Genomic DNA, 14,708 nt, shown 5'->3' with positions numbered 1-14,708 from the left:
AATCACCAGGGAAGTTTTTTTTTTTTTTAATCCTAATGCCCAAGCTATACACCAGGCCAATTACATCAGAGACTCAATGAATGGAACTCACACACCAACACATCAGTATTTTTAAAGCATCCCAGATGACTCCAATAGGTGGCCAAGGCTGAGAACAATCTGGGCTTATTTAGTCTAAGCCATTTTATTTTATAGTTGTAGAAACAGGGACCACTGTGGAGAAGTCACTTGTCCAGGTAAGTCAGCTAGGAGGTAGCAGAAACAAGCAACCCAGACCTTTAGTTTCCAGACCTACAATGCACTGCTGGTCTCATTTCCAGGTCTGGGCTAATGCCAAGTGACTTACAAATTTTCATATATTTTACATATAATAAAGCTTTAATACTAAGCTCCCTATTTTCTCTCTATATTAACATTCCTAATACTCCCAGCCTGAGACCCTTCTCTCACAAAAGTAAACAGGAACACTATCCTGGCTAAGACCCATCCAAATACCTTTTCTTCACAGTGGTTGGGTGGTGGCAGGATTTAAATTTGCTTATTTTTTTTGGTCTATAATAAAAGGCTTTGAAACATTTTGGCCACAGAGTCCATTGGTTAAGAAACATTTTATATAAGAATCCATATAATAAAAATAGGAACAGAATGAAGTGCCTCAATAAGTGGGGCTAAAGGTGTAAAGCTTCACTCACTTGGCTCCCCTAGGCCCCCAGGTCACTGAGCGTAGCCCAAGTTACCCAGGAAAGAGACAGGTCACCTTCTAAATGGAGCTGAAGGACCTGGGCTCTCTATCCAGATCTGCTGGGAGTGAATTCCACGCCTCAGATGTTTCCCTGGCCTCTGCTTCCTCATCTAAGTGGTAGACCAACTCAAAGCTTTCTGAGCCAAGCTGAGGACCAAAACCTCCTTAACATCTTTAAGAATATATGATCATATCCCTTATACTGGGACGTTCTATCATTTTAATGTTTCCTGTTGAATTGGATGGTCAGACAGTGGACTGAATGATTTCTGACTCTCTTGCCATCGCCGGCTGCTAAAGGGTGACAGAAAGATAACATGGAACCCCATGCCTACTAAAACCTGCATGTCACGTAATCAGTTAATTCTGGAACATTAACCACATATTCCTTGAGCTCCCACTTATAGAGGAGGTTGAGCCAGCATCTCTGGATTCCAGTGACCCTACTGGAAGGCATGGACTACCATGGAGGGAAATGTATTTTAACCCCATGACAATTCTGTCACAGAACTTCAACTTCCCATGATGCAGCCTGACTCTACCAGGTCTATTTGTCAAATTCTCTAAAAAACAATACTTTCTGTGATGACTGATTACATGGATGCTTCCTTTCTCTCTCCCTATATTCATATAATTTATGCTGCAGCTAATATAATTTGATGGAAAAATACAAATGGAATGGAAGAATAATGAAATAATCCTAAAACAATAAGTATTTTGTTGAACACTTTCATGCCAAGCACTTTGCCAAAAAATACTTGAAAATGAATATAATAATGTAAAAAATTTTAAAACCTCACCTGGTTTTATGAAAAGCAATTGGTAAAATCTATCAAAATAATCTAGTCTTTGATTTACACATTTCACCTCTGTGAAGTTATACTATAGATATTCTTGCATACATGCACAACAACTTGTATAAAGTATTCTTTGCCATCTTATTTGTGAATAGCAAAAATTTGGAAGCAACTCAAACATTTATCAATAGGGGACTAGTTACATATATCATGGGGCATATATGTACAATGAAATATGTTGGATATATTTAAATGAAACTTGCATTAACATGTAAAGATTTCAAAATATTAAGCAAAAGAAAAAATGTTCAGAAGAAAAAGTAAAAATACCAACTTTCATGTAAAAAGGAGAATAGATAAGAATAAATATCTGTGTGTTCTTTTATATGCCTAAAGTAACTCTAAAAGGATATATAGAAATGTTAGCAATGGTTCCCTAAGCAGGGGGAGGAATTTGATGGGTAAAAATAAAGTATGTCTTTACCAAATGGTTTGGAAGTCTCTGGAGTTCTGTAAAAGTTCTCACTATCTATGATGTTATTGGTACTGTAATAAATTAACATCAGACACTTAATATTGGAAATGAAATAAAAATGTGTGAACAAGCTGACTTGCATTGAGTATGAGATATCGGTCTCAGCCTTTCTGCTTGCTGTGAGACCCACGTTGAATCACTTTTTCATTCTATATATCCACTTAATTATTTGTTAGGTGGATAGGGTAATAGTTGTAAAACTGTTGGGAGATGCCAAAAACATTTAGTAACACTGAATAATAAAAGACTTTGTTATCACTCTTACTGATAATATAAATAGAAGGTAAATAGTTGTACCAGGATTTGGGGATCAAATGGTTACTGCAATGAAACAATCAGCTCTGAGACTCTTTATAGCCTAATAGAAAATAATGACAGAATAATATGTACTCATCACGTGATAAAAGAAAGCTTATCAAGCTTATCACTATAACATATAGTTCTAGTTCTAAAATTTAACAAAAAACATTGGGGGGGATCCTTATTTTTAAGTCACTGTACAGCAAAATGGGCCACATTTTCTTTAATAATCTAGCACTGAATATCTTCAGTGAAAACAAATCTACTGAGAGAATTTCAAAGACATATACCTTTGTGTCCTTGCTTTTCCCTAGACTAGACTAGGCTGGGGCAGTTGTCACACAAACAATACTCAAGTCAGCTGCTGATTTTTCCCCAGGTACTGGATGCCTTAACTAAATAGTGAGAGACAAGGAGAGGAAGAAATGCTCCTAAGGACTCAGATACAGGAAGATCTCTCTTGTGGCTGTCATTATGTCACCATGCCCAGATAAGACTGCTTTGTGGTAAATACATAAGGTAAGAAAACCAGCTCTACAATGTATATGATTGTAAAGTACAATCAAATGTGTCTTTTCCTGAAAATGAAGAAAATGCCTCTTATTTTATCGTTGTTCATTGTCTTCCCTTAGGAAAAAACAGCATCTTTATTGTAATTTTCAACAGATTTTAGTGAAAGTAGGAAAGTTGAGAAATCTTTTACCCAGTGAGACATATAATTTCTAGACCAGAAAAAAAGCTCACACAGAGTATAATACAACTAATATATTTAGTTATTCGTAATGCAAATGAAAGGCACAGGGAACCCTATAGTAAGAGAAGCGGGAAAGGGAGGGAATATGAAACCCTAATTAGAATCATGAAAGCAACGACATCTTGCTGCACAATGGGAAGACTCCAACCTGCTTATTAAAGTCTCCTTGCTCACAATAGAACATAGACTATAAAAAGGCCATGGGGAACCATTAATCAAATATTAAAAGATCAAATAGTTTCAGTCCCAGTAGTTTATATGTAATTTACATTCTCAAGTATAAATTTAGAGATAATTCCCCATTCCTAATCTCTTTCAACTTTCTGATAAGGTATCTGCAAATATAGAGTCCTTCAGGGAGTTTAAAAATATCTTTCACCATGCAGATCCTGTATTGTTTCTCTCATAAGAAGTTGCCTTTGAATGTGTCTCCAAAATAAAGTGATTATCGTAATATACCTCGAGTTATTAGCCTTGAGGGGTACTTTTGTTCAGAGAAGGCATTATGCCTTTTTTAGATAGGGCTCAGCAATAATAGCAGATGAACTACAACAGGAGGAAAAGGTTACCCAAGCAGACTGAGAGCAAGTGGTTCAGACCTTCATTACTGTGACCTCCCATTCATTGCCCAAGGTGAGATGCAGTGGAGGTGAAGAGTGTCAAGAATCCAGTCTCAGCATAGCCCTTCAGTGTTTGGTTGGCCTTAGGCAAGTCACATCTCGTTAGTGTGTTTCAGGGGTTGGATTAGATAGCTCACAGGTCTTTTCCGAGTTAGCAAAAATGTTGATACATTGTATCAAAAGGGCAGAGTTTCAGTAAATAAATAATAGAAGGAAGCCTGAGGGAAGGAAGCAACGTCGTGGAGTGATGCAGAAAAGGACACAAAAGGTTTAAGGGACCACATGGACTCCTTTCAGAATCCAGTATTCGGAAGTGTGATCTAATGCATGAGGTTATGATGCTAAAAATGATGCTTTTGTTTGTCCAGAATTAATTTATACCTTCATATCAGTCACATCATGCATTTCCAGCTTGGAACTCACATAATTGATTCCCCTTCTTGCTGTAGCATTGGGTATCTATCTCTGGCCTCAGAGACACTGAGTGCCCTTCTGCCACAATCAAAACATAACTTCCCTTTTCAGGTTAAAAGATAAAAACAGGAAACGATCTAAATACCCAGTAAATGTTAAATTAATAGCAGTATATCTCCATGATGTTGGCATATTACAGATTTGTTAAATATGATGTTATGGAAGTACTACAGTGATTGATGTAGGAAGTAATATTTGGCATGTGATCCTATTTTGCACACATTAAACATGTAAGGAAAAAAGTAATAAGGACATATACCAAAATGTATAACTGCACATTAACATATTTGGTTTACTGTGAGCAGGGGGATTATTCTGATTTTTATTTTGCTAATCCACATTTTCCAATTTTTTCAATAAGCCACCTATTGTGAAATGATTTTAAACCTTTTTTAAAAATTTTTTTAAAGATTTTATTTATTTATCTTAGAAGGGAAGGGAAGGAGAGAGAGAGAGAGGGAGAGAGAAATATCAATGTATGGTTGCCTCTCATTCATCCCCTGCCAGGAACTGGGAACCTGGAACTGGCCTACAACCCAGGCATGTGCCCTAACTGGGAATCGAACCGCGATCGTGTGGTTCGCAGGCCCGCACTCAATCCACTGAGCTACACCAGCCAGGGCGATTTTAAACCTTTTAATAAAATTAAATGCTTGACCAGGAATTCCTCCACTAAATTAGTGACTGCTCTTCTGAATTTGCAACAATAATTTGCAATGATAATTTATATATGTTTTAAATTCTTATACTGGAATAAATTGATTTCTTTTTAACTGCTGCAAGGGATCATAGGGCTCTAAATTGTCATGCAGGAAACTGGTTCTAAACCTAGCTTTGCAATTTACTAGCATCTTGGGCAATTCTGTGCTCACTAACTGTTAAGACACTGGGTAAGTACAACCCCTCTCTGGACTTTAGCTGCCTCTGAAACTGAGAGTACTGGCTAGCACCTTTGTGCTCAAAGTGCAGTCCCTGGACAGAGAGCAACAGTACTGCCAGGCAGTTTGTATAAGTGGAGTATCTAAGGGCTCACTCAAGGCCTACTGAATCAGAATCAGCATTTCAATAAGATCTTCAGATGATTGATTTGTTTGCACAATAAAGATTAAGCAGCACTGGGCTAAATCATCTGTAGATCTTATTTCACCTCTAAGAATGATAATTTATGATGAATCTATCACAGATCTGAATCATTTAGAACCTTGGTCTTATTTACTTATCCTTCAAGAAAATGAATTAGGTTTCCTTACTCAAACTTTTTTTACTGCTACAGATTCTATACATCTACATTTATATCTTACCCTGGAGGCCATGGTAAGCTCATGGTCAACTTAATGTCATTCATTGTATATGTCTAATTATAAAAGTGTAAATGTCAAATCAACAAAAGGAGAGAGAAGGCATTTATAATGGCAATGAGATGCCACTTATGAAATGTTAATAGATGTGGCATGCTTTGTACTAAGAACTCTTACAAAGTTAGCTTATTAAAAACTTCATATAAAACTAGTATTTTATCCACACTTTGAGGATGAGAAAATTTATATATGCACACACATACATTCTCCCCATTTTCTCAACTCCCACCACATCAGCAGATTTGTCATTTACAAGGTAGTAAAACTAGGCCATTCCTTTATTTATTCAAAAAATATATTTCTCATATAAGTTTTAATTGAGCCAATAGTTGTATTTTTATTATCCTCACATGCATTAATGCACATTTATTATACTCACATGCTAAAAGAACCCTTCATATTCTGTCCCTTGGTCTGAAAGAGAATAAATGCTCAGTACCTTTGGAACATAGCCCTCAGCATACCTAAAAAAGTCCTCACATCTACTTTAGATTCATTAATAAGATTAAAAGGTTTTCCTTCTCAGGCTTTTGAGAATTTAGGGTTATCTTTTACATACCTGAGGGAGATATTCATCACATAGATTGAAGTCAGTCATTGAAAACCCTTATAAAGGAGTCCAAAACTCAACTATACATTACAGTAGGGAGAGCACTGAACTGATAGACAGGACATACTGAGCCTAGATAGCTCTTTGAAACTTGAGTTTCAAAGTGAAACATCAGTCATTTCCCTTACTGAAGACCAGTACAGGCCACCAGGCACTGGGGCAGCTCATATTCACAGCTGCTGGTCTCCTCAACCCCTTGATGGCATGCGGAAGCACCTGGACCTATAGCTTCTTTTTGTTCATCAGATCTCCTCCCCCTGGGCTGAGTCAGTGGGAAAAGGCACCAGCGTCTCTTGAAAGTGATTCACATCTTCAAGTTTAGACTTGGGAGATAGATAGGTTCCAATCTGTCTCTATTCTGTATTACCTATTCCCACTTCACAACTGACAGTTGGTTGACCGATATCAACTTTAGGCTATCACAAGATACAGAGATGGCATCTCTGCATAGATTTCTCAGCCAGTTCTCATAGTTGCTCTGCTTTCCAAAGATAAACCCCTTCTTCTATAACACTCATGGTTGTCTTTCTCTCATTAAACCTAGGCTGTCACATCATTGATATCAAATATAAATGAAATTTAGGGGATGCTTTGATTTTCTTCACAGTTATATCTTACAACTGAACTTGCCATATTTAGTCAAGTCCACATACTTTAGAAAACAAACCATATGCTCTACATACACAAAAACACTCATACAAATACACAGTATAGCATGTACCAAAGAACCTTATAAGTAAGAGTCACTGAATATAGGTGATATGAGCATATGTAATCTCCAACATGCCTAAATGAACACCATATGCACTGAGTTGCTTCTGTTAAAACTTAACTAAAGATATATTTTAAAGGCTACCAAATCAGGATTCATTAGTTAAAGATTTGTAAATAATCTCAGAGTTTTGGCCAAAATTTACTTATGAAATTGAGTTAAACATTTTTTTCAACAATGAGAGGCCCCATGTACACTTGAAAAAAAAAGATGGTCTTTTTTTCCACAATACAAAATCCCTGATTTTGACCTCAGTTGTTGTAGCCAATGAACTAACCACTACTATGTTGACAAGAATAATGAAGTATTGGAAAAGAAGTATGATGGACAGTCAAAGACAGAAAGAGGTAGGTACTAGACACCAATGAAGTACTACCTACTGATTCAAATGCTAGAAATTTAAAATACCATTTTTCTTCATCTAGATATACAACCCCCATCCTCATTACCCACCCAGCCATTTACTTTCCCAGCTCCAATGCATAGGAAAGACAGCTCGGTTCCACACTGCACCTACAGGTTTGAGACCCAAAATACCTGTTCCCACACAGTAATACCAGCACTCCAATGGAGACCCTTGAGGTTCGTTCATTCAGCACATTCTCAACAAGCCTTTCCACTCCACCACCCCTGTTTACAAAATACAACAAATACCCACTCTGGGCTCACAGCTTTCTGTTCCAGCTGCTCTGGTTCTCTATCCACAGGACATTAATTCATTGAAGTGTGGGTTAGCATAAACACAGGACTGAGGGGGGAAAGACCCATGGGGAATAGAGGACCTGCTTCTCCTTGATTCTAACGGGTGGCCAAAAATACAGTCTTTTAACTTCTCCAAAATTCAGATCCTTTACCCGTAAAAGATATCTACTTCACAGCTATTGTCACTATTATATGAGCTAAGAAATGTGAAAACACTTGGTAAAACACGCTATATAGAAAAACATTAGGATAAAGCATTATATAGCATATAAGAACACCAATGATTTTACCCGTGTAACGAAGTACTTCCGTGAGATATAAGGCCTGTGATAAGGATTGGGGTAGAGTGTTGATTTGGTCACACTGGGTTGCCTTGACATCTGCTTTGGCGCTGGGTCCTTGCCTGGGTCCCCCTCCTCCATGGAGAGTCGCTCAGTCTCTAAGGGTTGGTCATCTCCCTCTTGCTTCAGAGACACAGGCTGGAATCCTTCATAACTTCCAATCGTTGACATTTCTTTAGCCTAAAACAAGGGAAGAAAAACTCTGGTCAGTTAAGAAAAACAAAGTCACCTGGCTCTTGCAAAATGGGTACATGAGCAAATGATGTTTCTGAAACTGACACCCCCCACACACATTAAGCAAACATAGGCATGGGTGGATACAATTCCATAACTCAGACTCCACCATCCTGGAGGGCTATTCTCTGGACAGAGAAAAGGAGGCTGTAGGACTTTTGTTTTTCATCTTTAATTCCCCAGGACAGGAAGGTGAGCAAGGGAAGAGCTATGTGAAATAATTGTCAGGCAACTTTGTTCAAGATTTCATAGCAGTTTTGCTTGAAAGCCTACCAGCCTGCAAGCTTATTTGTGTTAAAAGCAATGATAAAGCACCTTCTTATGTGCTTCTTGGGGAGTAATAAGGCACAAAAGCAGTTAAAACTAAGCACTATTTCTTAGCTGAAACATCACAATTCCAAAAATATATACTAAGGAAATAATTTAGACAAGTGCTCAAAGACATAAATATAGAAGGTTGTTCATCACAATATCTATCATCTAATAGAAAAATATACAACTTTAGGTCTAATAGCAAAATATTGTTTACAATAGCAACATTATGTGCACACACAACATTGTATCTAATACTGAAAAAAATTATAGTGAAACTAAGTACTATTAATAGGTAATTGGCTAAATAAGATATACCATGCAGTGAAATACAGTATAGTCATTGAAAATGTAAGCATATACTTTTATCATGGAAAAATGTCCAAAATATATTATTGTTAGTGAGAAAAGTAACTAATAAAATATTATGAATAATGTTATTCAAATTGGTAAAATAATTCAGAGAGCAAGAAAGAGAGAGAGAAATAAAAAAAGAAAGAAACTAATAAAGAGAATACTTGGGCGCACACACGCATGTACGATATGAGGGAGGTCTGAAAAAGTCTAAAAAAAGTAAAATGAAATATTAATGATTATCTCTCGGTGATAGGATTATGAACAATTTTTATTTTCTGTTTTGATAAGTCTTTATTGTTTAAAATGATAATATGGGAATGGGAAAAACTAGGTTTACAGTTGTTTATATGGGAAAAGACAAACAAATACTACAATACTTAAAAATAATCCAAGAATTAACTGTAAAACTACTTTTGCGCATCTCTGTATAGGACCTAAAGTAAATAAAAACACAATAAATTTACCTTTATTTTGTAAATACAAAGCAACACAAGCAAAACAAGACACACATGCTAACCTAGTAAAAATGTGCCTAAACCAGGTCTCCATTCTCTTCACGAGGCCACATAGTCAGTCATCCCTGTAGTAAGCACACTACTGCCAACACCCCGTGGAAGGAGTCTCACACCAGCTTCACCACACGACTGCAAGTGCCATCCTGTTCTCAGGGATGCCTCAGTGTTCTCAATCATACAAATGTGATTTCCTTGGTTCTTGTGAAATACCAGAAAAATGAGAAACAGCCTCTATTACCAGCAAGTTTACATTCTTGAAATTGGGATTGATTAGAGTATTCAAGAAAGATGAAAATAGCATGACCATATAATTTGTTGCCTAAACCCAGACACTTTTGAGATAAAAAGAATGCTATTAATAATTATGCCAGTATGGCCCTGGCTGGTATGGCTCAGTGGATCGAATGCTGGTCTGGTCACCGGTTCTACTCCCAGTCAAGGCACGCATCTGGGTTGTGGGCCAGGTCCCCAGTAGGGAACATACAAAAGGCAAACACACATTGGTGTTTCTCTTGCTCTCTCCTTCCCTTCCCCGCTCTCTAAAAATAAATAATATATTTTTAAAAGAATATGTATAACATCTAAAAAAACAATTATGCCATTATTATGGGAGAACACTGAGATTATCTCAGACAATTGTGGACATAGTCATCCCAAGGGGTTAGAAGGTAGGAGAAAACGGAGTTGGCTAAAACTCATGAGTGAAAAACTCTCTGCAGATTACATCACAGGTTATCTCCTCTGATCCACCCAGCCAGCATTGGAGGACAATTTCATCTCCATGTCTCTGGGGAGCACAGGGTTGGATAATTCCAGCAACACTTGGATAATTATAGCAGCACTGGGACTCCCAAACGTGCTTTAAGCCTAGCTTGCCCACCATGATGCATGCTACTTTACAACAGGAGGGTATTTGCTGGATTTTCAGGTAATTTTATTTAAGTTAGTTGTACAAAAGACGGACATTAGGTAGAACAGGCTTTTGGGAAACACAAAGCACACACGAAGAAGTAGAAAAAAATTGTTTATGTGTGGGGGGGGGATGAGAGAGAGAGAGAGAATGAGAGAGAAGAGGAAGAAGGGGAAGGAGGAGCGGGAGGAGGAGATGGAGAGGAAGAGGAAGAAGGAAAAGGAGAAGGAAAAGAACCCAAGAGAGAAAACTCAGTGAGACACGGCCTCCCTGGCAGTTCCTCCCCGCCTTTGTGCAGGTCTGCCACCTCTGCACGAAGGAGCGTTGGACGGACGTGCGTTTCTAGAGTTCCCTGTAACCTGTGGGGGAACGTCTGTGCCTCAAGCCTGCTTCTGTATTTGCTGCACTCTGTGAACACAGGCCTAACAACAGACATCTGCGAAAGACTCCGGTGCCTGGAAAACAGAGGGAGGATTTAATTAGCACCACTTCCTCGCCCTCGGGCTGTCTTCTCTGGAAACAGTTGAAGGGGAGCAGAGCACTCTGAGATTGAGCTGTCTGAGATCCAGGAAACGAGGAAATTCAGCTCCAGTTAAATTCTTCAGGCCATGATTACTGGGAAAGTTTAATCCGGTCCCTTCAATCCAAAATGAGTCCAGCTCTATTCCAGTCATGGGGACATCTTTTCAAGGCCATGTAGCTGCGCTGAGAACCTCCCCCAGAGCAGGGAAGCAGCATGCAGCCACTCCATTCCGCATCACCACCTGCCCAGACAATGTTTATTCCCAATTCCATAAAGCGTGCCCTCTATTGCTGTGCAAACAGACTACATACATTCAAATACTAAAAGCGTGTCAATGGCAAAAAACACACTTTTTCACCGAATTTTCTCATTCCAGGGAATGTGTGTAATGAAAAATATCCTAAAGAAAGAAAAGACTGCGATATTGCTTATTGTGGGTGGTAATGAAAAATTGGAAACCAACTAAACAAACACTAAGAGCCGAGAAATTACTAAGTCTATCCAACCGATATTGTGCAGATGCTTAAAATAACGTGGGCAGGTGCTGCAGCATGGGAGTAAAGATGCATCTTCTTGGATAAAAAAAAAAAGGCAAAAAAGTCTCCTCCGGTAATGATGATTTGAGCAATTTTTACCGTGGTAAACACTAGAAGGGAAATGTTGAGATTTATTGAGGTAGTTGGATTGTAAGTGAGTGTTTGCTTTTAAAAAAATTAAAATATATTTGTGCTGCTTTTGTAATAAAAACTAAAATGTATGAATAAATGTGTTGGTTCGCAAACTCAGAAGCTTCCTGGGTGAAATCTGAAAATGGCCCTACACGGAGGACAAAGACAGATCCCAAGGGGGCAGACCACTCCAGGTCAGTAGGTGACAGGTTTATCAGCAAGGGAACTTATACAGGAGGCTTGTCTTCTGAGACCACAAAATGAGTAGATTTCCCTGCTGGAATATTAACAGTTTATATAAACTGTTAAGAGTCCTGGACTGGGTTCTGGCACATTCACCCAGATGTTCTCAATAACACATCTCTCTCTCTCAAAGTCTCATCCTTGAAAACAGCTCCCACTGTGGGAACAGTGGGCAGAATGTCATTTCAAAGACTGAAAAGAGGGTGAGGGGCCTCTAATTGCCCAAGTCATGTCTTCTCAATGACCTTCTTCAAAAAAAGTCCCAAATAAATACCCAAGGAAGTGCTATGCTTCCTTTGATCAGACAATAATTCTATATTTCTCAGATGCCAACAAACTCAGAGCTAAAGTTAATATCGTATTGGAGTAAATAACTTACTCCTGGGCCCTGACCTAAGTATACCTCCTCCCTTTATGCATGCTTTCATCCATCTCTCTGTGACTTTTTTCTAGCAATACTTAAGAAGCATATAGGGCATAAACTGTAGCTAGAGAATTAATGCCTAGTTCAACTTGGTTCATTTTGCACATTTTATAACACTGAGGTGAAGGACTTGCCCAAGTTCACACAACTAAATAGAATTGAAAAAGAAACCAGATTCTTAGACTCTAGTTCACTGTTTCTTATTGTAAAATTTAGAAGAAAAGCAAGTAAGTAGTCATCAAACTCATGCATTGGTAAACTGAAGACACTTTTGCCAAATGTCAGCTCCAATCAGGTTTGCTTTGCTATGGGATTGAGGCTCATCCCCACCTCAGCAGTGCTGCACTCTGTGCCACAGGCTGAAGCTTTCTCCTTCACCTGGGACCAGGATACTTACCAATGCAGCACAGTGGGGGCCAGAGTCTGGGGTCCAAAAGCATCTAGGAGCTTGGAAAATGTTTTAATTTATGTTAAAACCAGAAGAGAAAAACCAAATCTTCGTTGAAAAATGTTTTAATTTTTTTTCATATCAGAAAAAAGGGAAATTTCTGGGGCGCCCAATATCTACTATATCTCACTTAAAACCAAGTAAAATAAAATATTGAGCCATTTAAAGTCTTAGAAATATGCCCTGGTTGGTATGGCTCAGAGGATTGAGCACTGGCCTGTGACCACAGGATCACCAGTTCGATTCCCAGTTGGGGCACATGCCTGGGTTGTGGGCCAGGTCCCCAGTAAAAAGTGCACGAGAAGCAACCACACATTGATGTTTCTCTCCCTCTGTCTCTCCTTACCTTCTCCTCTGCCTAAAAATAAAATAAAATCTTAAAAAATAAAGTTATAGAAATATACATTTTGATATTGATATCATTATGGTGAAGAAGTTGACAAAGACAAGAGAGTCTGGGCATAGGAAATCATAAAGTAGCCCTGACTTGAATCCAGAGTATGATTCACATCCCCTGTTTAGTATTCCATTCTCGGGGTTTATCCGAGACCATTAGAGCTAAAGATTTTCTCCACTCCAAGACTTTGCCATTTCTATTTTGGAGAACTCTGTTCCACTCTGTACTAGATGTCTGTGCTGTAGACAAGCTGTGCAATCTTAAGATAATGATTTTTGCTTTCTCAAAATCAAAGAGAGGCTCAGAATAATTGACCTTAAATATTTGTCCCCCAGGGCAGAGGATAAATAACTACCCTGAGACCTTCTAAGCAGGTGGAAAGGAGTAGCTGCCCACACTAAGTGGTCACAATTCCAGCCACAGGCAAAGAAAGGGGGAGCTTGGGGGTGTTTCTTCACCTCACAAGAGTTTATAATGAACAGTTTGGGCATAACAAAAAGTACCACGGTTTAGATCAAGATAACAGCACTAACATCAAACAGAGATACTGGTGAAACTCAGGCTGTTTCATGAGGAGCCTCTTCTCAAGGGCCCTGCTGTTCTCCATTTCTTCAGCACTACTTCCTCCTTTTTCCATCTAGTTTTAAGAAGTCCTTGGATTCTTGCTCTCCCCCTCTCTCTCTGGCAACCTTGCATAGTCAGGTCTCCTGTGCTTTCTTTCCTTTCCCAGTGTGTCTTCTGATGGCTCCCCAAGTCTCCACAAAGTTTGTTTTAATCCTCTGCAATCCTCTTGTAGGTATGCATGATTTCTGCACAGATTCCACATGATTTCCACAAAAAATATCCTGCATGATATTCCTCTGCTTTTGGAATATTAACAACTACTTCAGAGTCCTCTTGCTACCTCTCTGGCTCCTCGGGAAGACAGAATCCCCATTTAGAAATCAGTCATGTACTCTAACCTCCACATTTTGTGAATGAGGAGACTGAGGCTGAGATGGGTTATGTGTCTCCCTTGAACTTTCAGTTTGGTCACATAAAATTTAATTAAAGACAATAAAGAATGAAGTGTCCTGGCTTGTGTTGCTCAGCAGACTGAGCGCAGGCCTTCGAACCAAAGGATTATAGTTCCATTTCCAGTCAGGGCACATGCCTGGGTTGCAGGTCAGTTCCCAGCAGAGGACGCACGAGAGACAACCATACATCAATATTTCTCTCCCTCTTTCCTTCCCTTCCCCTCTAAAGATAAATAAATAAAATCCTAAAAAAGAAAAGAACAAAGTTATGGCCACCACAGGATTAAACATATTATCCCCAGAGAAATACTTGTGAGTAGACCAAAAGCTTAGGAATGTCTATGGGTTGTTAACAAGAATTGCTACCCTCTTGCAGGTGGGATAGTGCTGGGTGGGGGAGGGAGTGTGGGAGTTAGTTCCTGTGCATTGCGTTATATTGAAATATTTCAACTGGGCTTTTCTGATGATGTCATCTCTATCCATCTGAAGGGGTTAACATTCTCCAGGCATATCCTCAAAATAAAAATCTACTTTTAATTTTGACATTTTGTGAAGGTAATTTATGTGAATTTATGTGTGCAGCCTTTCCTGAGTCTCTGTGAGAACAGTTACGAGATGTGTGGTGGATAAATAACAATACTCTAACACCTCAAAAC

At 38.7% G+C, this 14,708-nt stretch overlaps 1 protein-coding gene across 1 annotated transcript in view; it reads right to left on the bottom strand.

Moving 5' to 3' along the window:
- Positions 1-14,708, bottom strand: part of TPRG1 (tumor protein p63 regulated 1) — a 137,190-nt gene that overhangs the window by 99,431 nt on the left and 23,051 nt on the right. Inside the window, exon 2 of the mRNA XM_037038270.1 lies at positions 7,955-8,185. Coding sequence (XP_036894165.1) covers positions 7,955-8,176 — 222 coding nt within the window. The 5' untranslated portion in view covers positions 8,177-8,185. The remainder of the gene's footprint in view (positions 1-7,954; positions 8,186-14,708) is intronic.

Source organism: Sturnira hondurensis, unplaced genomic scaffold, assembly GCF_014824575.4.
Source record: "Sturnira hondurensis isolate 20B ecotype Veracruz unplaced genomic scaffold, ASM1482457v3 Scaffold0000396, whole genome shotgun sequence".
Taxonomy (NCBI): Eukaryota; Metazoa; Chordata; class Mammalia; order Chiroptera; family Phyllostomidae; genus Sturnira; species Sturnira hondurensis.
The sequence above is the reverse complement of the archived record's forward strand: the minus strand, read 5'-3'. Positions and strand labels throughout refer to the sequence as shown.